The sequence below is a fragment of the Aethalodelphis obliquidens genome, unplaced genomic scaffold, assembly GCF_003676395.1.
Source record: "Aethalodelphis obliquidens isolate GAN/ISIS:26980383/991018 unplaced genomic scaffold, ASM367639v1 scaffold86, whole genome shotgun sequence".
NCBI lineage: Eukaryota > Metazoa > Chordata > Mammalia > Artiodactyla > Delphinidae > Aethalodelphis > Aethalodelphis obliquidens.
This window is the reverse complement of record NW_020838030.1, coordinates 3,907,311-3,930,295: the sequence shown is the minus strand read 5'-3', so window position 1 is coordinate 3,930,295 and position 22,985 is coordinate 3,907,311. Positions and strand designations below refer to the sequence as shown.

Below are 22,985 nucleotides of genomic sequence, written 5' to 3'. Positions count from 1 at the left end.
AGAACAGGAATGAATGAAAAGGGAGTTGATTGAAATCAGGGAAAAAATGAGAAAAAAGGAAAGATATTGTTATCTCAGAAATGAAGAATAGGGCTTCCCTGGTGGCACAGTGGTTGAGAGTCCGTCTGCCGACGCAGGGGACACGGGTTCGTGCCCCGGTCCGCGAAGATCCCACATGCCGCGGAGCGGCTGGGCCCGTGAGCCATGGGCGCTGAGCCTGTGCTCCGCAACAGGAGAGGCCACAGCAGTGAGAGGCCCGTGTACCGCAAAAAAAAAAAAAAAAAAGGAAGAATAAATTGCAAAGTGTCAAATGGAGAATAGTCTCAATAAAAGGCATTTTTAAAAGGAAGGAAAACAACCAAGTGAATGAAAATGACATAAAGAAGTAAAAATGATCCCTCCAAAAAAGTAGAGGGAAGACCAGCAAAGAAGAAAATATTCATATTATCAGAGCCCCTAAAGTAAAATAAATAAAACAGTGGAACAGAGGTAATATTTAAAACTATAATCCAAGAAAACTTTTTAGAAACCGAAAAAGAGCTGAATATACACATTGAAAGGACTCCTTGGGTACTAGGGAAAATTAACCCAGAGTGATCAACTCCAAGACATCTTAGTAAAGATACTAGATTTCAAAGATAAGATAAATTCCTCAAGCCTTCCAGGCAAAAAAAAAGATCAAATAACTTATAACAGCAAAAGTATTAAACTGGCATCATACCTTTCAAAACTCACATACAAGACAACTATGGGGCAGCATTTTTTAAAAATTCACACAAAGAAGTGTGAACCAAAGATTTGATATCCGGCCATGTCTTCAAATGTGAAGGCTATAGAAAAAACATTTTCAAGATACAAGAACTTAGAGACTTATACAATCTTCAGCCCTTTGGAAGAATCTGCCAGAGGGTGAACTTCATCCAACCCGTTAACAACTGGGAAAACTTCAGAAATAGGACTGATGGTAAGCACGTAAAATATATATAAGTATACATATAAGACCAAAACAAAGGTGAGGAAAAAGAGGACTAATGTAGAAATATGCTACATACTGTTACAAAGTAGAAATCATTAACCAAAAAATAGAGGAGGCAAGAGAAAATATCAATAGAAAAAGCTCACTGATGTATGAGCAATAGGTGATAGTAACGGATACTGCGGGTGAAACCTGGAAAGCCAGATAGTAAAGAGCATTTAAAGCCAGATAGTAAGAGCATTTAAAAAAGGTACAAGTATAAAAGTAACCACTAGAATAAAAACATAAACCTTCCTAAATACCAAAATAATAATAATAAAAGTATAAAAAAAGAACAAAGAATACACAACTCATAGAGATACATATAAAAATATACATAATTATAAAATATATTGTCAGTTAAGACCAAATATATCAATCATATCAATAAATGTGAATGACCTTAACTATTAAAAGAAAAAGATTTTCAATTTGGCTCAGAAAATAAGACCTACGCACAGGCATACTTTGTTTTATCGTGCTTCACTTTGTTGTGCTTCGCAGATACTGCATTTTTTACAAATTAGTACTTTGTGGCAACCCTGCATACCCCGTTTACTGCGGATAAAATGCTATCAAATGGCACGGAATGCTACAGAGAAATCACTCTGGAAAAGAAGAGTCAACCAATGCCGCAAACTTCACTGTCGTCTTATTTTCAGACATTGCCATGGCGACCCCAACCTTCAGCATCCACCACCTGACCGGTCAGCAGCCATCCACGTTGCGGCAAGACCCTCCACCAGCAAACAAATTATGACTCACTGAAGGCTCAGATGGTGGTTAGCATTTTTAGTAATCATGTGTTTTTTAATTAAGGTATTTATTGTTCTTTTAGACATAATGGTATTGTACACTTAGTAGACTACAGTATAGTGTAAACATAACTTTTATATTTGCTGGGAAACCAAAAAAATTCATGTGACTCACTCTATTGTGATATTCACTTTGTTGTGGTGGTCTGGAACTGAGCCTGCAACATCTCTTGAGGTATGCCTTTATGTGCTGTATATAAGAGACACATCTAAAACAAAACGATTCCAAAGCCTAAAAATAAAGGGATAGATGATGATAACAATTCTGATGTCAGACAAAGTAGCATTCAAGCCCAAATGCATTAAGCATGACAAAGGATGCTTTTTAATGTTAAAAGCCACAATTCACAATGAAGATATAACACACACAAAAATGTATGCACTAAATAACACAGCAATAATCTTTATGAAGCAAAAACTGCAGGAGATGCAAGGAGACAGAGACAGAAATAAACTAACAATAAGAGAAAACTTTACTAAACACATTTATCAATAAAAGTGAAAGAATGAAAATAAATTAATTACATCCCCTGTTTAGAAAAATAAGAAAAACAACAACAAAATGAACTAAAAGAAGGCACAAGGAAGGAAATAATAAAGATAAAAGCAGAAAGTAATGAAGTAGAAAATAGAAAAATAGTAGATCTGGTTTTTTAAAAATAACAAATTAAGCAACCTAAATGTCCATCAACAGAGGAATGGATAAAGAAGATGTGGTACATATATACAATGGAATATTACTCAGCCATAAAAAAGAATGAAATAATGCCATTTGCAGCAACATGGATGGACCTAGAAATTGTCATACTGAGTGAAGTAAGTCAGACTGAGAAAGACAAATATCATATGATATTGCTTATATGTGGAATCTGACAAAAGGGTACAAATGAACTTACCTACAAAACAGAAGTTGAGTTACAGGTATAGAAAACAAACTTATGGTTACCAGGGGATCAGGGGGTAGGGATAAATTGGGATATTGGGATTGACATATACACACTATTATATATAAAATAGATACCTAATAAGGACCTACTGTATAGCACGGGGAACTCTACTCAATACTCTGTAATGGCCTATTTGGGAGAAGAATCAAAAAAGAGTGGATTTATATATCAGTATATGTATAACTGATGCACTTTGCTGTACACCTGAAACTAACACAACATTGTAAATCAACTATACTCTAATAAAAGTTAAAGTAATAATAATAATAAATTAAAATTCTAGGTTTTTAGAAATAAAAATAGACAAATCACCAGATGATTAAGAAAATAAAAGGAGGGGGGAGAACATGCAAATAGCAAAATTAGAAATGACAAAGGGGAAATAGCCATTGAAGCAAAAGACATTTTTAAAAATCATAAGAGATTATTTTGCAATCCTCTTTGCATATAAATTTGAAAACCTAGATGAAATGAATATTTTCCTAGGGAAATAGAGATTGCTAAAATTGACCCCATTTGATTTAGAAAGCTTAAACAGGCCAGTTTCCATAGAAGAGATAGACAAAGTTATTGAGGAACTACCCCACAAAAAAACAACAGGCCCAGATGGTTTCTCAGAAGAATTCTACCAAACCTTTGGAACCAGCTAGGCCCAGTGCTCTATAAATTATTCCAGAGCATTGAAAGGGGAGGAAACTTTCCTAACTTATTATATGAAAAGTATAATATTGATACCTAAACCAAATAGACAATGCAAAGAAAGAAAACTACAGATTAATATCACTCATGTGTATTGCTGCAGAAATACTAAATAAAATATTAGCAAACTCAAATCCAAAATATTAGAATCCACACTCACATTAAGAAGGTAATATACCATGTCCAAGTAGGGTTTATTACAGGAGTAATGTAAGGTTGATTTAACACTAAGAAAGCCATTAATATCACACACTATATTAATAGCCCAAATAAAATAAATCATAAAATTATCTCCATAGATACTGAAAAAGTCTTTGAAAAATTCAACATTTATTCACTATAAAAAAAAAATCAAGTAAATGGAAATTGAAGCATATTTTTTTAAATAGGTATGCATATCAAAGTTTAAAAAGCAAGTATCTATGATAGTCCACCCATCATGTAAGAAAGGAGATAAAAGAAAATACGTCTGTGTGTTTGTGTAAAAATAAACAGAAAATAAATAAATAGAAAGGAGAAAACTTATTAAGTTTTATCAATAATTATTTATTAATAATTAACAAATTATTAATATTTAATTAACTATTAAATATTGTTAATTATTAATAATCTTGTTATTTATTTATTTAAAAATAAATAGAAGAAACTAGAAAAGAAAGCGCATGGTTACCTGAAGGGGTGGGTAGAAAAGGGATAGAAAAGGGGGAAGAATAAGAAGTAAGGATGAGAAGGAAGCACCCCTTCCCTGAGTATATATCTTTATTAGTTCTGACTCTTAGAGTCACAGTAATATTTCACATACCACCCAAAATAAATAGTTGCTTTTTGTGGGTGGAACCAAAATGTAATACAAATAGTGACAAACGAAGTTAACTATATTACAAACGAACAATGTAACCATACTTAAGAGAATGGGGAAGAAAAGAGCTAACATAAGTGAATTTCAGGAAGCAGTATGTTGACTGGAAACTGTAAGGCTAAAAAAAATTACTGTACCCTTGTTGGTAAAGGGAAATGGGTTAGCAATTCTAAACTATTACATGGCTATGTTAGGATTGAACAAACAAGTCAATATAGATAATTTGAGGCAGATTTTTCACCGCCTGAAAAAGATGTTACAAATAAGGAAAGTAAAGAAGCTAGAATGAACTGTATTAGAATTGGAGGTATAAGTTTGGACTTATGGTTTTAATATTTATACAGGTAGATATAGACACATAAGCATGTATGTTTCTGTGGGTAAATATACGTATACATGTTTTCTAGCTTTGTGTGCTGAGAGGGTCTGTGAGCAATGATACTCCAGTAGCAATGAGCATACCTAGTGGTCAGATCTTGGTTTCTAAATGCCATTTAGAAAGGAACCAGAACCCCTTGGAGAAGCAATTGGTTTGAGTGCTGGGGAAGGACAAGATGAAGTTGGAACATATCATGGTGCCCCTAAAATAAGAAAGTACTCAGAAAAATGTTGGAGGTATGTCAAAAAGACACAGGAATCAATCTGAGGAAGTTCCCAATGGCCAAACCAGGGATAATTTGAATAGCAAAATAAATAATGATAGTACTGGAGTATGACCCCTAGAATAATCTAAGTACCCAGGAGTCCATACCTGAAATTAATAAAAATTGAATAAATAAGTGGGTGTGACAGGGCAGCTCTTTCTTACAGAAAAATTCTTATTAGTAAGTATAGAAGGAATGAAGAAAATATAAACCCATTAGGCAAACACCATAGGGATAATCGTTGCAGGCAAGATCCACCAATGGATGATAAAATCAATGAGTAAAGGTTTGACTTGAAAGAGGATATTTTCATGATCTCAAAGTATCCTCCCCAAGATGGTTACCAATTACAAAGGGAAACATGGTAACTTTATAGTGGAGAAAACTGGCGTTCACCAACTTACCCAAATGATCAAGGTAAACATCTCCTGTACTAAGTTTTATTGACATCCTGTGTCCCCTTATATGATAAACTGAGAAAGACACAGTATCACTTCTATAGTTTTCTTGCCAAAAATATGTATAATCTCAGTTTAATAATGAGAACATGAGACAAACTCACATTGAGGAGCATTCTGCAGAATAATGACCAGTACTCATCAAAAGGTCATGAAAGACAGGGAAGGGCTGAGGAACTGTCACAGGATGGAGGAGACTAAAGACAGACAGCCATGAAGTGCAAAGTGGAATCCTGAATTGGATACTAGGACAGAATAAAGGACATAAGGAAAAAAAACTGATGGAATATGAGTAAAGTCTGTAGCTTAATTAATAGTATTGTACCAATGTTAATTTCCTAGCTATTAAATATTAAATGCTTTACCCTAAAATCTGAAACAAAGCAAAGATGTATACTGTCTCCACTTCTATTCCATATAATACTGGAATTCCTAGAGCGTGTGATAAGGCAAGAAAAATAAATTAAAAAGATTAAGATTGGAAAGGAAGAATAAAAACTGTCTTCATTCATAAACATCATGATTGACCACATAGAGAAGGCCTAAGAAACCTACAAAAAAAAATTACTAAGTGAATTTAGTAAGGTGACAGGATAAAAAGATAATAAACAAAAATCTATTGTATTGTGTATATGCTAGCAACAAACAATTGGAAAATTTTAAACTTCTGATTTTCACAAGACACAATTGAAAAAATGAAAAGGCAAGCCACAGACTTGGAGGAAATATTTATAATACTTCTCTCTCATAAAGGATTTATATCCCAGGGACTTCCCTGGTGTTCCAGTGGGTAAGACTCCGCATTCCCAATGCAGGGGGCCTGGTTTGATCCCTGGTCGGGGAACTAGATCCTGTGTGCATGCCACAACTAACAGTTCGCATGCCACAACTAAGAAGCCCATATGCTGCAACTAAGAAGTCCACATGCTGCAAGTAAGAAGTCTGCATGCTGCAACTAAAAGATCCCGCATGCCACAGTGAAGATCCTGCGTGCCACAACTAAGACCCAGCGCTGCATGCATGCATAAATAAATAAATAAATAACAACATCAAGTGTTGACAAGGATGTTGAGCCACTGGAACTCTCAAACATTGCTGGTAGGAATGTAAAATGGCACAGTTAACTTCGGAATTCAGTTGGGCATTTCTTAGAAAGTTAAACATATTATTACCATATGACCTGGTAATTCCAGGTAGGATGGATAAAGCTAATCTAAGGTGAAAAAATATCAGATCAGTGGTTGACCAGTGCAAAGACGGGGAATGAGGGTGGAGAGACTGCACAGGGGCCCCGGGTGATGATGGAAATATTCTATATCTTGATTGCAGTGGTGGTTATCTGGGTGCATCCACTTTTCAAAAGTCATTGAACTGTACACTTAAAAATGAATGCTTATTATAGGTAAATTAGACTTTAACAAGGCTGTTTTTAAGGTAGAAAACAATCAGAATGAATGTTTTTTGAACATTTACCTTTTTAAATACTTTCCATATTCTGTATCATCGCACTGAATTCCCCAAACCACCCTATTAGGTAGGACTACATTGTTTCCATTTTCTAGCTGAGGAGACAGAGGTAGAGCTCACAGTAAAGAATGAGGATCTGAGCCCTCGACCACTGTGCTAGAGGGCTAGAACATCACAATCTCGCCCTTGACATTCATAAAGCTTATCCTGAGGATGTGCTAACAAGCCCTCTGCTGGGAGCAGCTAAGAGAAGTGAGTGTGGATCTGGGAAATGAGAGGAGACGCCCAAAGGAAGAGGTGGCCTGTGGGGACCAGCATTTGTCCAAGCCTGGACTTCTAAATACTTACATAGGAATCGTCGGGTGCCTGGTCCTTGCCTCACCCTAGACCGACTGTATTAGAATCCCTGGGGTGAGCCTGAGAGCCTGCATTTTAACAAGAATGTCCCCCTCCTACCCCCACCTACCCCAGTAGGAAGAGTAGAGACAGGTCTGTGCAGAGGAAGGTCTGGGTGTCAGACCAACCTGGGCTTGAATTTGACCCTTCCAGACCCTTGCTTCCCCCTCTCTGCCTCAGCTTGCTCATCTGTACAATGGGCATCATAATAGTACCAATAGCATGATGTGGCTGGGAGATTACGTGATTTGAGTAAAATTAGGCACAGCACCTGGCACAAAGGAAGCACTCAATACATGTTGGATTAAAATAACAATTGAATGCGGCATTGAACTCCACTCAGCACCTTTCTCTCTCCTTCCTCTCCAGGCCCCGGCCTGGCCTTTATCGCTTACCCCAAGGCCGTCACCATGATTCCCCTCTCCCCACTGTGGGCCACCTTGTTCTTCATGATGCTCATCTTCCTGGGCCTGGACAGCCAGGTAAGAGGGGAGCCCAGGCTGGAAGGGCAGGGAGCCAGGTATGTCGCTCTCCAGAATAGCTCTGAGACCTACACACCACGTCCTGGTCCTTGTCGTCAGAACCGCCCAGACCCTGGAGGACACGGAGATGTGGAAGAGCATCTTCTTCTTCCTTCCTTTATCTGTGGATTGGGGCCCCGTGGCATGCCACTGGCGGCCACATGGGTCCTCGGTACCACCACCAGCTACCGCTGCCCCCGACATTCCACCTGCCTGCCTCTCTTCTCAGTGTGGGCTTCTCCCGACCCACCCTCCACTTGGCAGCCCGCCTCCCTCCGTGAAGGCTGTAGAGTTAGAACTAGCGGTTTATCTGTGCACATTTTCCTTTCTCTCCACACGAACACGTACACTTACACCTTCTCACACTGTAAAACCCACCCAGCCCGCCCTCCCACCCTCCTCTAATCCTCTCCTTGGTTTTCCTGCCAGAAACCTGTGGCCTCCAGTCTCTCTTCTGTCCCAGAAATCTGCCCCTTGCCCTGCTGCCCCATCGTGGCTGGGTTTCCTAAGAGCCCCAGAGAAGGTTTTCCAGCCAAAGCCAGGTGCTCTGCTCTCAGACAGGGGTCTCTTGGCAAGGTGCTGCCCGCCCCCCTACCGGTGACCTTGTGTGAGTCACGTAGCACCCAGGCCTGGTGGCTGGTGTGTCTGTCTATTCAGCCAAGTCCTGTTTCTTCCCCTGGATGGTTTCTCAGAAACTGCTGAGCCGAGCTGCCGCAGCACCGGGTGTTTTTGCCGATAATCATCCCGTCCGTGGTTGCGGGCAGAGGCCTCAGGAGGGGTTGGCAGCTTGTGTGACAGTGACAGGCCCGCCTCCGCAGGGTGTGCAGGGTCTGAGCCTCGGCTCTGTGAGTCCCCGGGCTGAGCTAGGCCAGCATTAAGACGGAGACACTTGGTTTGCAAAGGGGAACTGGGGGCCCAGAGGTCTGGCCTGGATGGCTGCTCTGCTCACCCCCAGGTGTACATGGCATGGGCTTTGCGCCTGGGCTGTGTCCTCAGTTCTCAGTCATGATAGCGACATGGGCTGGGGCGGGGGGGGTCCCCTTTTGTTATCCTCATTTTGCAGAGGAAGAAAGTGAGGCTCAGAAACGCTGAGTGACTTGCTGGACGTGCACCCAGGTCTGTGTGCTGCTTAAGCCACCTGCTTTGATGTCACTTCAGTTTAGGTGCTGGATCAACAGGCTCCCTGGAACCTCCTTCCTCCCCTGGGGACCCTGGAGAAAGGACGAGCACGGCCAGCCTTGCTGCAGAGGCAGGGCAGCCTGGAGGCTAGGAGTCCAGGTGTTGAAGCCAGACAGGGCTGGGTTTGAGTCCCAGCTGCACGACTCTGGCCAGCTGTGTGACTCTGGGCTAGTCACCTCACCTCTCTGTGCTACAGTCCCTTTGCACAATAAGGATAGACATCCGTACCCTAAGGAGGTGGACATGAACCAGAAAGGATTTGGAGCCAAAGAATGGCTCCAGGGAAGGGGGGGAGTGCCCCACAGAGGTGACAGCCAGCCTCTGGAACAAGATTGCCTGGTTCAGATTCTGGCCCTAATATGTTATACCTCTGATCTCAGGGAAAGTTGCTTACACCCCTGTGCTTCCGTGTCTTCACTTACAAAACGGGTAATAATAGGACCTAACACCTAGAGATTAAATAAATTAATATGTTAACTGCTTAGAACTGAGCCTGGCACACGACAAGCACCATGTGTTTGCCACTGTTGTTATTATTCATTTATTAAACATTTTCTGAGCATCTCCTCTGTGCCACTGGAAATAGATGAAAACGACGTGGCCTCTGCCTTCCAGGGTCTCACCTTCTTGCTAGGAGACAGGTCAACAGCAGTCACGGGCCCCACGAGATGAGGGATATGGACTAGAGGGAAGAGAGGGGAGATCTGTTCTGCCCAAGTAGGAGGCAAGGAGGAGCAGCGAAGAAAAGGCTCATGCAGGAGGTCTGGAAGAACCCAGGCAGGGGGGTAGGGGTGTGCTGGGATATTTGGGCTGGGTGTTGATGGGTGAGTAGGAGTGTAACTTAGCCCATACCCAGCCCTGTCTCAGCATGGCGGGACACAGATGCCTAGTGGCTCAGGCTCTGCCGTTGAAGCCTGCCCAGCCCAAACGCAAGAGCTGGGTGTTAGCTCACCTGACTGCCCTCCCCCCAGCAGAGGGTCACTTGCCCACCAGAAGCAAAGGGCAGGGGAAATGTCACAGGCCTGGAGGACAAAGCAAGTCAAGTCCCACCCACAGACCAGAGCCTGCCAGCAGCAGAGCCCTCAGCTCTCAGGACAGTTACAGGGATTCCCATCTTGCTTCCCAGGCAGAGGCTGGGTCTCATGTAAGTCGTTGACCCCGGAACAGGGCCCAGCACATAGGCACGTGATAGGCAGCTTGGGGGGGATAAGGAATTCTAGAGTCAGGAGACCTCATTTCAAGTCCTGACCCTGCCACTTCCTTGCTGAGAGACTTTGGGCAGGTCGCTTTCCGTCTCTGAGCCTCAGGGTCCTCATGTGTTAAATGGGCCCGCCGGAGTTCTGTGAACGCCGGGATTATTGTTTTTATTCTTGGGTCCTCCATCAGGGTAAGTGTGGGAATGAGGATGAGACCCAGTGGAAAGGAAGCCCAGGGTTTAAGGCTGCTCTGCTTGCCTGGAGCCAGGGCCAGTAAGAACGGCCTTTCTCTTGGGTTTCACACCATCATTTCTACCCTGTCCAGTTTGTGTGTGTGGAAAGCCTGGTGACCGCTGTGGTGGACATGTACCCCAAAGTCTTCCGGAGGGGCTATCGGCGGGAGCTGCTCATCCTGGCCCTGTCGGTCACCTCCTATTTTCTGGGCCTCGTGATGTTAACGGAGGTGAGTGATAAGGATACAGGTAAGTGATGTGGACAGGGTAGCACAAGGGTTAAGCGCCTGGGCTTTGGGTTGGCGGATCTGACATTGACTAGCTGTGTGACCCTGGCTCCAGGGCCAGCACTTCTCGGGGACTCCGTGTTCTTACATTTGTAATGGGTTGTTTTGAGACTCCATGGACGTTTTCATTAAGCCCTTAGCACAGTGACCTGCATGTGTAAGTGCTCAGCTCAAGGTCTCCACTTCACTGCCAGAAGGAATAAAACTCCCAGAGGGAAAGGCTGGGTTTACCTGGTCATCGTGAACGTCCGGATGCCGGGGCCACCCCTTTTAGTAACTTCTGGGTGAAGGGGACAGTGTCAGCTACGGAACCCTCAACTATTTACTATTATCGGCCTCAAGTTCAGAGGAGGCTTTTCTGGGGCATCACTGAGAATAGGCATGAGGAATTGGGCACGTTCAGGCACTGTGTGTTCCCGCCCCAGCCCTTCATGTGTACCCTCTTCTTGTCTCTGCCTGGGGTCAGGAGGGGCTCATCATGACCCTAAATTAAGACTGTCTCATAAAGCCATGTTTCTCTTCGCTCCTGCAGCCATCCTGTCAAATAAATACTTTCTTAAGTACCTTGGGAAGGTGTGATTAGATATCTTTTTATCCACACTCAGAAAATTAATTAATTTTAAAAGCCAAACCACCCCCCACCAAAAAGCCTAAAAACTGTTGTCTAGGGACAAGAAGAGGTTTTGTAAGAAACATGGAAAGAAATGAGGGAATTCAGAATCTGTCAAAGCAGCTGATATGGTACTGAAGTCGGTCTGTTGATTGTCATCCTCCACTTCTCAGTTCAAATGCCACCTCCTCCTGGAAGCCACCTCTGCTTTCCTTCCCACTCAGGACTTCATTCTAAGCTCAGCTCAGCCTCCCTCTGGCCGTTACAATGACCTGTCTGTTCACCTGCTGCCCCCACAAGGCCCCGAGGTCCTCAAGAACAGGAGCTGACCTTGACCTGCTCTGCACCCTTGGGACCTGGCATGGAGTATGCTCTGGGGCGTGGTGGCTGGTGTTATTACTGCTCCTAGTCATTGTCACATTAATGGGAGTGATAATCAGCATTTGAGCAAATGAATGGTGAAGCACTTCCCATTTCCTCCTCTGCTCTCCCCACACGGAGAACCAGGGAGGCAGTGAGCAGGGCCTCATTAAGTGCTGATTAATTAGGCAAAGTAGAGTCTTTTGTCACGCACAAGTTGGGGGGTTGACCTGACGCCTTAAAAAGGCTGGTGGCACTACAAGAAGAGAAGGCATTGGCTGGCGTCCCCGGCTTGCAGCAGGCAGGTAGAGCGCCCTCCTGGACACCGGCCCTGGGTGCCCTGCTCACAGAGCCTTCCAGCCCACCCTCCTCCAGGCCTCGGGTCTGCCCCGGGGCACCACCTGCCCCCCCCCCCGCCCATGAGGGAGCCAGCGCTGTGTCTGCCCAGGACCAGCGTGTCCTTGAGTGATCACACCGGGAAGGTCACACTGCCAAATGGGCCCTGTCGGCCTCAGTAATTGCTGGCAGGATCTTCTCCCTCATTTAAAGCTCTGCTCTAGAGAAAAACTAGTCCGCAAATATCTGATCTTCCACTGAGGCAGTGTGATGGGTGGTGAAGGGCACGGGCTCTGCAGCCGGACACTTGGGCTCAGTCCTCAGCCCCACGGCTGGGCAGCTGGGTGACCTGTGGTGCGTATTCTCACTGGCCCGGGCCTCGGGTTCCCCCACGTGAGCACTGAGTCTAACTGTAGCACCTGCCCTGTGATCACACTGTGCAGGAACAGCTAGACTGAGACCTGGGACCAGGTACCACAGAGCTGGCAGGTGGAGAGCACTGCGTTAAGGCTTCCTTCTGGGTTATTTTAATGTATGATGTTTGTGGAAGGAGACCCTCGGGAGAGCAATTAGGAGGGCAGTCCTGGGTTTAACTCAGAAAGCTCCTTACGCTCAGAGACCCGAGCACCTGCCATATCTGTCACAGACAGGAGGCCCCAGACCAGATACGGCCCAGCGATCCATGTTGTTTCCCCCTCACTGTGATCTTTTAAGAAGACGAAGAGGTTACCAAAATTAAAGAGAAAGATTTCTCAAGAAAATTTGGATTTGGGGCATCTTCCAGAAAATCTGCAGACCTGGCTGCCCAGGCCTACGTCCCCCAGCAGCAGTCGACTGGAGTTGTGTGGCCACGTGGGGCCTATGCTCTCCAGTTAGCCACAGTCCCCACCACTCCCTGCTGTCACACACTAGGACCACTTGGACTCAGCACTGAGATGTTGCCCCTGGTCTAGCTGAAGAGATGAATGAGGAAACAAATAGTCCCAGGGTGTGTGGTCTTTCACATGACAGAAGGAGGCCCGGGGACTTGGGGAACACAGAGAAGAAGCTTAGTCCCAAGAGGTCCCGGTGGCAGACACATAAGGAGGCTGTCCAGGCTTCATCCTGGCCTCTTAACCCCCCTCCTTTCCTGGCATTTGGAACACCTCCCCCAACCCGACCCTCCCTCCCTTTTGTACTTTTATTTCTGCTGCTTTTGATTGTCCCGCTAAGGACTCTCATTGTGTTGTAGGATTCTCTTTACGGATCCCAACCCTTCCCACACCTGCATCTGGCCTCCCCTCCTCTGCCCACCCAGACACCTCCCCTGCCTCCCAGAGATCCTTCCAGAGCACCTTGGCCAGCCAAGCTTGCACCTCCCTGGCCTTCCACTGAACTTAATCATCAGAGATTTGCATAGCACAGAGCTGGCCCACTTTGTTCCTGCATCCCACAACGATTGCGCACCTACTGTGTGCCGAGTCTTTGGCCAGAAACAGGGACACAGCTGTGGACAAGCCATTCAGAGTCCCTCCCCAACGGGGCACTCACTTCATATGATTCAATTTGCACTTACGGGGACATACTGCAAGCCGGGCCCTGCGCTGAGGGTGGGAGACACACAGAGGACAGTGCGGGGGCCTTCCCAGCAGGAGCTCAGAGCTAACAGAGTAGCTGATGGCAGAACACTTTTTTTTTAAAACTATGAATCCTTAAAATGTGCTATGGAGGCCCAAAGAAAGAACGAGGCTGTCAGGGAGGGCTGCTTGGAGGAGGTGACATTTGAGATGAGCTTTGAAGGAACTTAGCCAGTGAAAGGGAATAGCATGTGCAAAGGCACAGCAGTGAGACAGTCCCTTGGTGTGTCCAGGAGGGAGCATGTTGAGGGGGACTGTGGGAAGGGGAGCTGAGGCCCAGTGAGGAGGGCAGCCCTGGCTGGCAGGCTGAAGGAAGCCAAGGGGTAATTGTAAACTGTAGGGTGACATGGTTGGATTTGCAGGTTGGAAAGGTCCCTGTGAAAGCTGGTGTGTGGAAGGGTAGGAGAGGGAGGCTGGAGGCAGGGAGGCCAGTGGGGAGGCTGTCACAGCCACCTGGAGAGAGGTGCTGAGCCTTCCCAACCTCCAGTCTCTGGTCTTCTGTGTTGTCTCTGACGTTTGGGGAGCAGGGACAAGATAAACCATCGCAATCTCAGCGACCCCCCAGAGGGTGGTCTTAGGGGGCGCCCAGGTGTGGTGGGCGCAGTGTTCCAGGACCCTGGGGAGACCAGTCTGTCCTGGTGGAAGTGAGCCCCGGCTAGTGGTAGCCGCAGGGCGGAGAGCCCTTCCCAAGGCCAGCTGGCTGACCCTGCTCTCCAGCTGTCTGTCCCTCTGTCCATATTTCTGTCCTCTCACTTCCCAGGGTGGCATGTACATCTTCCAGCTCTTTGACTCCTACGCCGCCAGTGGGATGTGCCTTCTCTTTGTGGCCATCTTTGAATGCATCTGCATCGGCTGGGTGTACGGTGAGTAGAGGCTGAGCCCTCGCGCACCCCAGAGGCCGCCATGGTGCCCAGCACATGCACACCCGGGACCCGGCTGGGCCTGGGTTCCCTGTGGCTGGTCTCCATCTGCATCAACCTCTCCGTCCTCCCCTCAGGGACTTCTTGTCCTTTCCCACTTGTCGGGAGACCCTCCTGCTTTTATATCCCTGCAGCAGAGGGAGGGGTTCCAGGCTCGGACACTGTGACCTTGATTCTGTCCTTCTGCCCCTGATGCTCAGTTTTCCCACCTGCAAAATGGAGTAGTGTCTCCGAGCAGGAGGTAGTGTAGGCAAAGCAGGCGGCCCAGTGCCCAGCCCTCAGTCAGCGCATGCCTTCTGGTTCCCCAAACCGTGTGAGTGCGTGAGGGTTGCTGGTCTCGATGATGATGCACACTGTCAAGTGTGGTTCGGGAATAGACACCCCACAGGCCACACGTCCGGCCCTCACCTTCAGAGCCCTGACCCCCGCCCCCATGCAGGTCAGCCAGCCCCTGGCCCTGCCTCAAAGGGACCACCTTCCTCCTTTCCCCCAGAAACTCCTGCCCGTTTCCTGGACCTCACTGCCCAGGGTCAGAAGGGGTCTTCCCAATATTGAACCAGAGTCCCTTCTACCGCAGTTTATCCTGACACCTCACATATGTAACACCTTGGTAGTTTTTAAGCGGTAAATAGGGTTCCTGCCGCAATGTGTCTTGGGCTGGGGAAACCAGACACTCATAGCCTTCCCTCTGAGTCTTGTACAGAAATCTTCTGGGGTGTGTATGCCCATCTTCTTTATTCTGGACAGGAAGCAACCGCTTCTATGATAACATCGAAGACATGATTGGCTACCGGCCGTTGTCACTCATCCAATGGTGCTGGAAAGTCGTGACCCCCGGGATCTGTGCGGTAAGGGCCCTGCCGGGAGCCGCCTGCATCCCACCCACCCACCCACCCACCTACCCACGTACTTCTGCACCCCAGAGCCCAGACCTGGCTGAGGCCGAGACTGAGGAGGTGATGTCCCCCTGGGGACCCTCTGCGCCCTCAGAAGGTCCGAGGCACCTGACACTTTTCAAAGCCGGCATTGTGGGGACAGTCTCTGGGCTTGGCCAGGGGGCCTCACTAGGACCCCAGCCCTGCAACCAGCTTGCTGTGTGATTGTGAGCAAATCACCTCCCTTCTTGGGACCTCAGGTTCTATGCCTGCACATGTATAGAGGCGGCTGGGACCTGCCTCTGTGGGGGCCGAGGGTCCTGTGAAAGGCATTTGGCTCTGCTGTTCACAGTGAAGCAGCAGTGTGAGGGTGAAGGGGCCCACGCTCTGCCCCTCACGTCAGACCGGGAGAGGCCTTTGTGAGAGGACGTTTAACTAAAAAGACAAAACCCCCTGCTCTTCACCCAGTTCTTGGCACTGGAAGTATCTCAGAGCATCTTCACAAACCATCTTAGTTCTGAAAGGCAGCTTTGAAACCAGCCCTGAGAAGTAGCTAGGAAAAAATAATAATTCCTGACTGGGCAGAGGCGGGGGGTGAGGCTCCTGGGGGTCGCGGAGGGTCTCCTGGGATCTGTGGGGGTTAGTTCCCCGTGTTTCTCGCTGTGGACCCAGCAGGGCGTCACCTCTCCGAGGCCGCCACACGGGGTTGACTGTCTCCCCTGCTGGCTGCCCGCACGCAGGCTGAGGGCCGCCCCAGGGACCTTTCCCCGTCTCCCCGCAGGGCATCTTCATCTTCTTCCTGGTCAAGTACAAGCCCCTCAAGTACAACAACATCTACACCTACCCCGCCTGGGGCTATGGCATTGGCTGGCTCATGGCCCTGTCCTCCATGCTCTGCATCCCGCTCTGGGTCTTCATCAAGGTGTGGAAGACGGAAGGGACACTGCCGGAGGTGAGCAGCCTGGGAGGAGGGGTCAGGAAGGGCGGCTCAGAGGTGGAGCGTATGGCTCAGGGCAGGGCTGGCAGTGCTGGGAGGACTGGTGAGTGTGGGCACAGCCATGGGCACGTCTGGGTCCCCGCTTCCTCATCTGGGCAATGGGTGTGATGAGAACGTGTCCCTACGTGTCTCCCAGGGAAGCCTGGCCAACTCCTCCCTGGCGGGTATTCGTCAGTACTGCTGTGCTGAAGCCTTGGGGTTGAGACATTTTCCCTGAGCTCAGCCTCAGTTTCCTCATCTGTAGAATGGGTCAACAGCAGTCCCTCACTTACAGAGGTTGTTTGAGGACTCAGTGAGTATGCAGAGGGAAAGCACTTAGACCAGGACCTGGGGGAGAGAGAGAGACCAAGTGTTAGCTCTTACTGCTCTGTTGATTCTGTTCATTAAGGACCCCATTCCCAGGGCACAGGGAGAGGGTCTGACATTTGTGGAACATCTATCCTGTGTCGTCGCTATGCCAAGCTCTCTCTGTGCTGCATCTCCTCTAGTCCTCAGAGAAATTAAGTCATTCGCCTAGGATCACACAGCCAAAAATTAGCAAACCAAAATTTTTTAACAATCTTATTGAGGTATGTTTTCTATATTGTATCATAAAATTCACCCATTTCAGGTATACAATTCAGTGGGGTTTTTTTTAGTAACTTTCTGTGTAGTGCAGTCATCACCATAAATCAGTTTGCAAATATTTGTATGTATTTATTTATTTATTTTATTTATTTATTTTTAAGATCCCTGGTGCCCATTCCCAGTAAGCCCTGTTCCCAAGCCCAGACACGCACCAATCTGTCTCTGTGTGTGTGCCTCTTACGGGCGTTTCCTGCCAGTGGAATCCTGCAGTATGTGGTCTCTTGGTAGCAGAGTGAATTTGGACCCCAACCCGTCACACACCCCCACCCACTCTCTCCTCACTCTCCTTTCCCACCCGCTGGCAGATCAGAAGGTCTGAGTCAGCTTCTCGCCCATTTTGCAAACTGTCTGCCGTGTGGCAGACGCTGCTCTAAGCCGTCTACAAGCACTAGGCCACTGACTCCTCACAGCAGTCCTGTGAGGCGGAGGAGCTTCCTGTCCCCACGTCACAGGTGAGGAAACTGAGCACAGAGAAGGGAAGCAGGTTACCCAAGGGCACACAGCCTCTGAGTGATGCAGCAGATACCCTGTGCCCCCTGCCCCCGCCTCGTTCCTGCCCCAACGCAGCACCCCAGGGCTCTCGGGGCTGACCTGCGTCTCACAAGCATGCGGCCTGGGTGCAGACACGCACAGGCAAGAGCCAGCTCTCCTGCCCACCCAGGGGCCTGAGCTCCAGAAAAGCCACCATCCAGCCAGGAGGGGCAGGCTGAGAGGGAAGGTCCCTTTCTCCAGCCTGCTCGTGCCCTCAAGCAAGTCAGGGTCCTCCGCTCCTGCAGGGAATGTAGGTCAAGGGCAGTTGTTAATTCTGGTTTGGGACCAGACGTGTCCAGAGGAGAGCAGCCCTGGAGCCCTAACCCCTTGGCCATGGCAGGCCCCTGCCAGTTAGTTCCCCTCCTTCCATTTCCAGAAGGTTCTGCCCGCTGATGGGAAGGTTCTGGAAGGAAAAATGGGGTCAGAGAACTGCTGTGAGGGTGGGTAGTCTGTGCTAAGAGCTGTGGATGGGTCAACAAATCTGAGCCACCTCATGACAACGCTAGAGGCAGGTGCCACTGTGACCCCCTTGGACAGATGAGGGAATGAGACACAGAGGGTTAAGTTCTTGCCCCAGTTAAGTGGTGGGACCGGGAGTCAAGCCCAGGTGTCTGGTTCCAGAGCCCGTGCTCCCAGCGCCTGTCCTGTGTCAAGAGCCTAACACCATACCTGGCACCCAGGAGGTGCTCGGCATTGCCGAGGGGTGGGCAGGGGTGCGGGAGCTGCCTGTTAATCCCGTCCGGGCAGGATAGGTCCAGCTTCTCTCAGGCACGGCATGATCTGAAAGAGAAAACAGAACCTTGATCATAAGAAACCAGCCACCCCAAAGTCTTCCCAGCCTTCCTGGGGAGAAGGTTTATGCCCAGGAAAGGCCTCCCAAATCCTGGCCTGATGTCTTCTGGGGGTGCACATGAGGCTGAGGTGTGGGACCCGAGGCTGGGCCGGGGGGGCAGGAGCGTGTGTCCAGGGTCTGCCCGTGGCCTCCACTCCCTCATCGGTAGAGTAGACGATGGCCACCCTGTCTGCGCCCAGCCCAGAGCCGGCCACTCTGCCAGGCGGCGTGAGGCTGTGGCCTTAGGGATAACGTTTCCGTCTTTAGAGACACACCGCCTGTTCCCCTGGATGGGGGAGCGTGATGACAGCCTTTTGTGGGAAACGTACCTGTTTATCCAGCGATCATTATAGGAACGGCTCTGGAGGTGCCGTAGCTCATCCTCACAGCAGCCCTTCGGGCAGGTACTCCTATCCCATTTCACAGATGGGAAAACAGCCCAGAGATGTTAGGTGACTTGCCCCACATGTAGGGAGGCTAAGCAGCTTCTCTGTCTCCACGGGTACAGCTCTCACGCCCCGGCCACCTGCAGCGGGCCAGGTACAGCGTGGGCACTTCCGCTCACTGTCTCCTTACTCCTCACCCAGTGATTGTCCCCATGTCCGGGGGTGGGGGCGGGAAACGGAGACCCGGAGGTCCACGCATCGTCCAGGACAGAGCTCTGAGTGGCAGGGCTGGGGCTGGGGGCTTCACTGCCCCGAGGTGTCCACCGTGCCGTTGGGAGGTGCCGAGGCAGGCCCAGGACCCTGGCAGCCGCTCTCAGACAGCTCTTTTCCTCTCCAACCGTGTAGAAATTCCAGAAGTTGACGACCCCCAGCGCCGATCTGAGCACGCGGGGCAAGCTTGGGGCAGGCCCACGGACGGTGGTGGTTAATGACTGTGACGCCAAACTCAAGGGTGATGGGACCATTGCAGCTATCACAGAGAAGGAGACGCACTTCTGAGCGCCCCTGCCGCCTTGATGCCTCTTCCGCTCCTCGCCCACCCCGTCTCCGCCGTCCCCGCCGTCCCCGCCCTGTGTACAAATGAATACCTGAACCATGTACTTCACCTAATGGTAGAGGCTTGCTCGTTTTGCACAGGATTCATTAACAAGTTAATTTTAAGGTGGCCGCACCCACTCTGGTTTCAAGTCACATCCCCTCCTCGCCCCCCAGTTGCCATGTGAGTAACAATATGAAGAGAGAATCCTGTACAGGGACTAGTATCATCCTCTCGTGCTAGGACGCTTTTAACCAGCATTTTCTAGGGGTTAGGAAGTTGTTTCATAGGGCCAGACTTTTATACTCGGGCTGTGGGGCAGGTGGGCGGGAGCGATGCCTGTCCCTCTCCGTCAGCCTTTGAACCCACCGGTTCATGTCCCACCTTTGTCCCTGACCGCGCAGCTGCCCTTCCTCCGCGCTGCCATGCTTCCCCTTCAGCCCCTCCCTAGCTTCCTAGAGGTGGGTTTGCAGACAGCAAGGCTGTGTCAGAGAAGAAGTCCCAGCAGACTCAGGACTCCTGGGTGGCAGGCCCTCCTCTTCCCTGGTCCCACCGGGTGATCTGGGGCACTTCCCTCCCCTCTCGCGTGTCCCCAGTGGGGCGGGCTGGATCAGGTGACCTCTGAGGTTCTGCCCACCCGGCTTCATCTCTTGGGGGTGCTCTGCGTGCCTCCTTAGCTTGCAGACCCGCTGTTGAGCTCGGGTTCTTCTGAAGACTTCCAGGTGGGCAGTCCCTCGCCCCTCACCCCCTTATTTAAAGTCAAGTTTGTCATGGAAACTTTGTGGTTTGATTTCATCCATGAGCATTCCCATCCTCGAGACCAGCCAGGTCCTCGGCCCTGTGGCAGGGCTCCTCCTGGCCGTCTGCTCACACCCTCTGCTCTGCCTCTCTGTCCTCAGAAGGGCTGGCTGGAGTTGCCTGTGCGCTGGTTCTCGGGCCCGGGCAGCAGCCTCTATTCTGCTTGCGGCTGTCTGTCCTGCCACGGCCCCCACCGGGATCTGCATTGTAGGACCTTCCAGCAGCCTCCAGGGAGGGAGCTGTGGTCGGGCCTGGAGCCTGGTTTCCTCCTCCAGCCCCTTCTTTGTCCCCCTGCCTCGTTTGGTCCCTCTCGCTGTCATCCCTGCCCTCCTCCCTCTCCTGCCATCTTGTGACCTCCAGTCCCTCCCCATCCCTTCCTGTCACCAGCAGAACCCTGGAATTTTCACAAGGCTTCTTCCCTACCTTTTTCCCAGGAGCCAACGCACCTGCTTCCCTGGCCAGGGAGCTGAGAAGCCTCAGCCTCACTGATGGGGAGATGGGGGCTCCCACCCGTCCCTCGGTACAGCCCTAGGGTGTGGGGAGGTGGCTGGTGCCGCGCCAGGCCTCCCTGGCTGACCCCTCTCTTCTTTAATTGGATTTGACGGCAAGCCTCTGCCTTGGATCCGGAGTTATTTGGGGACAGGGAAGGTGCATTCTTTATCCTTTTCCTTTACGTTCCCTATCTTATTCGGTGGAAATGCGAGTTTCCTCCAAACAGAGGATTTAGTTTCCTGTAATAAACCTGCGTGTTTGATTGGCCCAAATGCCCAGCTTCTCTGCCCCGGCCAGCCCCCATCTGAAGCCCGCGTTTGCTAAGAGGGATGCCAAGCGCCCCCCAGGCGAGTCGGGATGAGCTGTCTGCTCCGGTGGAGCCAGGAAATGGATGCAGGAAGACCGGGGCTCTGGCTGAGCCCCCACCTGTGTCCATCGTCGTCTGCTTTTCTCCCAACAGGTCGGGGAGGGGGTCTCCCCACTGCTGCTGCTACCGGTTCTCCACCAACCACTGTCGCCAGTGCACAGCCCCCCGGCCTAGCTGGGGACAAGCCGCATTGTACTTGTGGCACTTAACACTTCACTTACTTCACGGGACTCATGGTGCAGGGCGGAGGGAGGGTTTTTGTTCTTTGCTTTTTGTAATTTCCTACTAGTATTTGGGTAACTTTGGGGGGCGGGGAGGGAAATGCGGGGGCAGGTGAAACGTCATTGCAGTGACTTTTTTGATATTCATTAGAAACAATACATCCTTTCTGAAATATTTACAGTATTATTAAAAAATGAACAAGGTTGTACTGTTTTGCACAATGAACGTTTTTATTGGGTATTCAAAGGGTACACGATTGTCAGCTTACTCATTTTTAAAAATTAAAGAAGTGAACAAACTCTCTGTGGCTGTTCCTGGCAGAGTGGTATTCATCGGGTGGTTCTTCCTGTTTTATTACTTCCGTGATATTCCTGCCAAACCATCTTGGCATTTGGAGGTTGCTGTTTCAACTGGGGATTACAAGTTAGAAACACCCAGGGCTGTTTCAGGAGCCCACACTGCCTTTCATGTGATCCCCATGCACTGAAGGTCTACTGTGTGCTAAGTGCTTTACAAAATTTCTCTCTTTAAATCCTACCACAACCCCACTTTATTTGTCTATTACTTCCCCTGCTTTACAGACAGGGGAAATTGAGGCACAGAGAAGTCAAGCCATTTGCCCAGAGCCTCACAGCTAGTAAATAGCTGGACCAGAAAGAGAAGTCAGCTCTGTCTGAACCCAAAGCCCAGTCCCCTTGTCACTACACCTTACTCTCCCTCAGGCTGCAAGACGCAAAGAAGGCGAGAGCCACCCCGTGATGGCAGCGACGGTTGCCACAAAGCTCCTGCACCTGTCCTAGGGGGCAGCCCTGCGTGTCTGAGGCAGGCAACGGGGGGTGGAAGGAGACAAGGATTTGGAGCGTGCAGCTCTGCTTTGGGCTCTGGGATCCACCTTTGACAGCCTCAGTTTTCTCATCTCTAAAATGGGGATAATACCTCCTGCTTCAAACTTGGGATGACTGTGAGATCCTATTCACTCTGGGTGTGAATGGTAAAGCTTTGTGTTCACACTGGTTATCATTATCCTGAAAGAATTGTGCCTAAGCTCTCAAAGTGTGTTGTTGCTCAGAACTTAGACAAAAATCTCTAAATCTGTGTCTGAGATTTCCAGACAGTGGCTCAGGACCATGGAGTGTGCTTTGTCCTGCTAGCACATGGCACAGCAAGGTCGTCAGCACACAGGGTCTGCTCATTCCTATCTGATTGGCTCTTTTGCTTAAAATCCAGGTCCACCTGAACCTGTCTTGGCCTCTTGCCACATGTGAGGTGGTAACATCTGCTCACAGGGAAAGCATCCCACAAAGATCCAGAATTCAGAAAATCCCTGTGACTCCCCAGAGGGTCCCTGAGTACCTTATAACTTCACAGAGCCACGGGGATCGGTCCAGTCACCCGTCCCCTGCCCACGTGCCCTCCTTGTGTCTGAAAGTATATTGTGTTAGGCAGTGATCAGCAGCAAGGCACAAAGAGGCTGCGTCATGGAAATGTGGGTCTCCCTCATTCCCAGGAAATCTGATTTGCAGACTCCCGAGCTTACAGAATTGGTAACTTGTGGCATTAATTCACCCAGTAGACCTGGCAGGCTGCAGTGTGTCTAGCAACCCCTGCTGGCCAAGTGTGACTCTGCAGCCTAGCTCTATTAGGTGCTGCAATTAACCAGAGGAGAGGGGAGGCCTAAGATATTTTTCTCTGGGTTGAGGGAGGG

General features: G+C 49.1%; 1 protein-coding gene across 1 annotated transcript in view; it reads left to right on the top strand.

The window, feature by feature from the left end:
* SLC6A11 (solute carrier family 6 member 11) overlaps positions 1-21,568 on the top strand; it is a 121,626-nt gene extending 100,058 nt beyond the window's left edge. The window contains exons 9-14 of the mRNA XM_027093850.1: positions 7,670-7,782; positions 10,522-10,659; positions 14,399-14,501; positions 15,306-15,406; positions 16,215-16,385; positions 19,212-21,568. Coding sequence (XP_026949651.1) covers positions 7,670-7,782; positions 10,522-10,659; positions 14,399-14,501; positions 15,306-15,406; positions 16,215-16,385; positions 19,212-19,364 — 779 coding nt within the window. The 3' untranslated portion in view covers positions 19,365-21,568. The remainder of the gene's footprint in view (positions 1-7,669; positions 7,783-10,521; positions 10,660-14,398; positions 14,502-15,305; positions 15,407-16,214; positions 16,386-19,211) is intronic.
* The last annotated feature ends 1,417 nt before the right edge of the window (positions 21,569-22,985 follow it).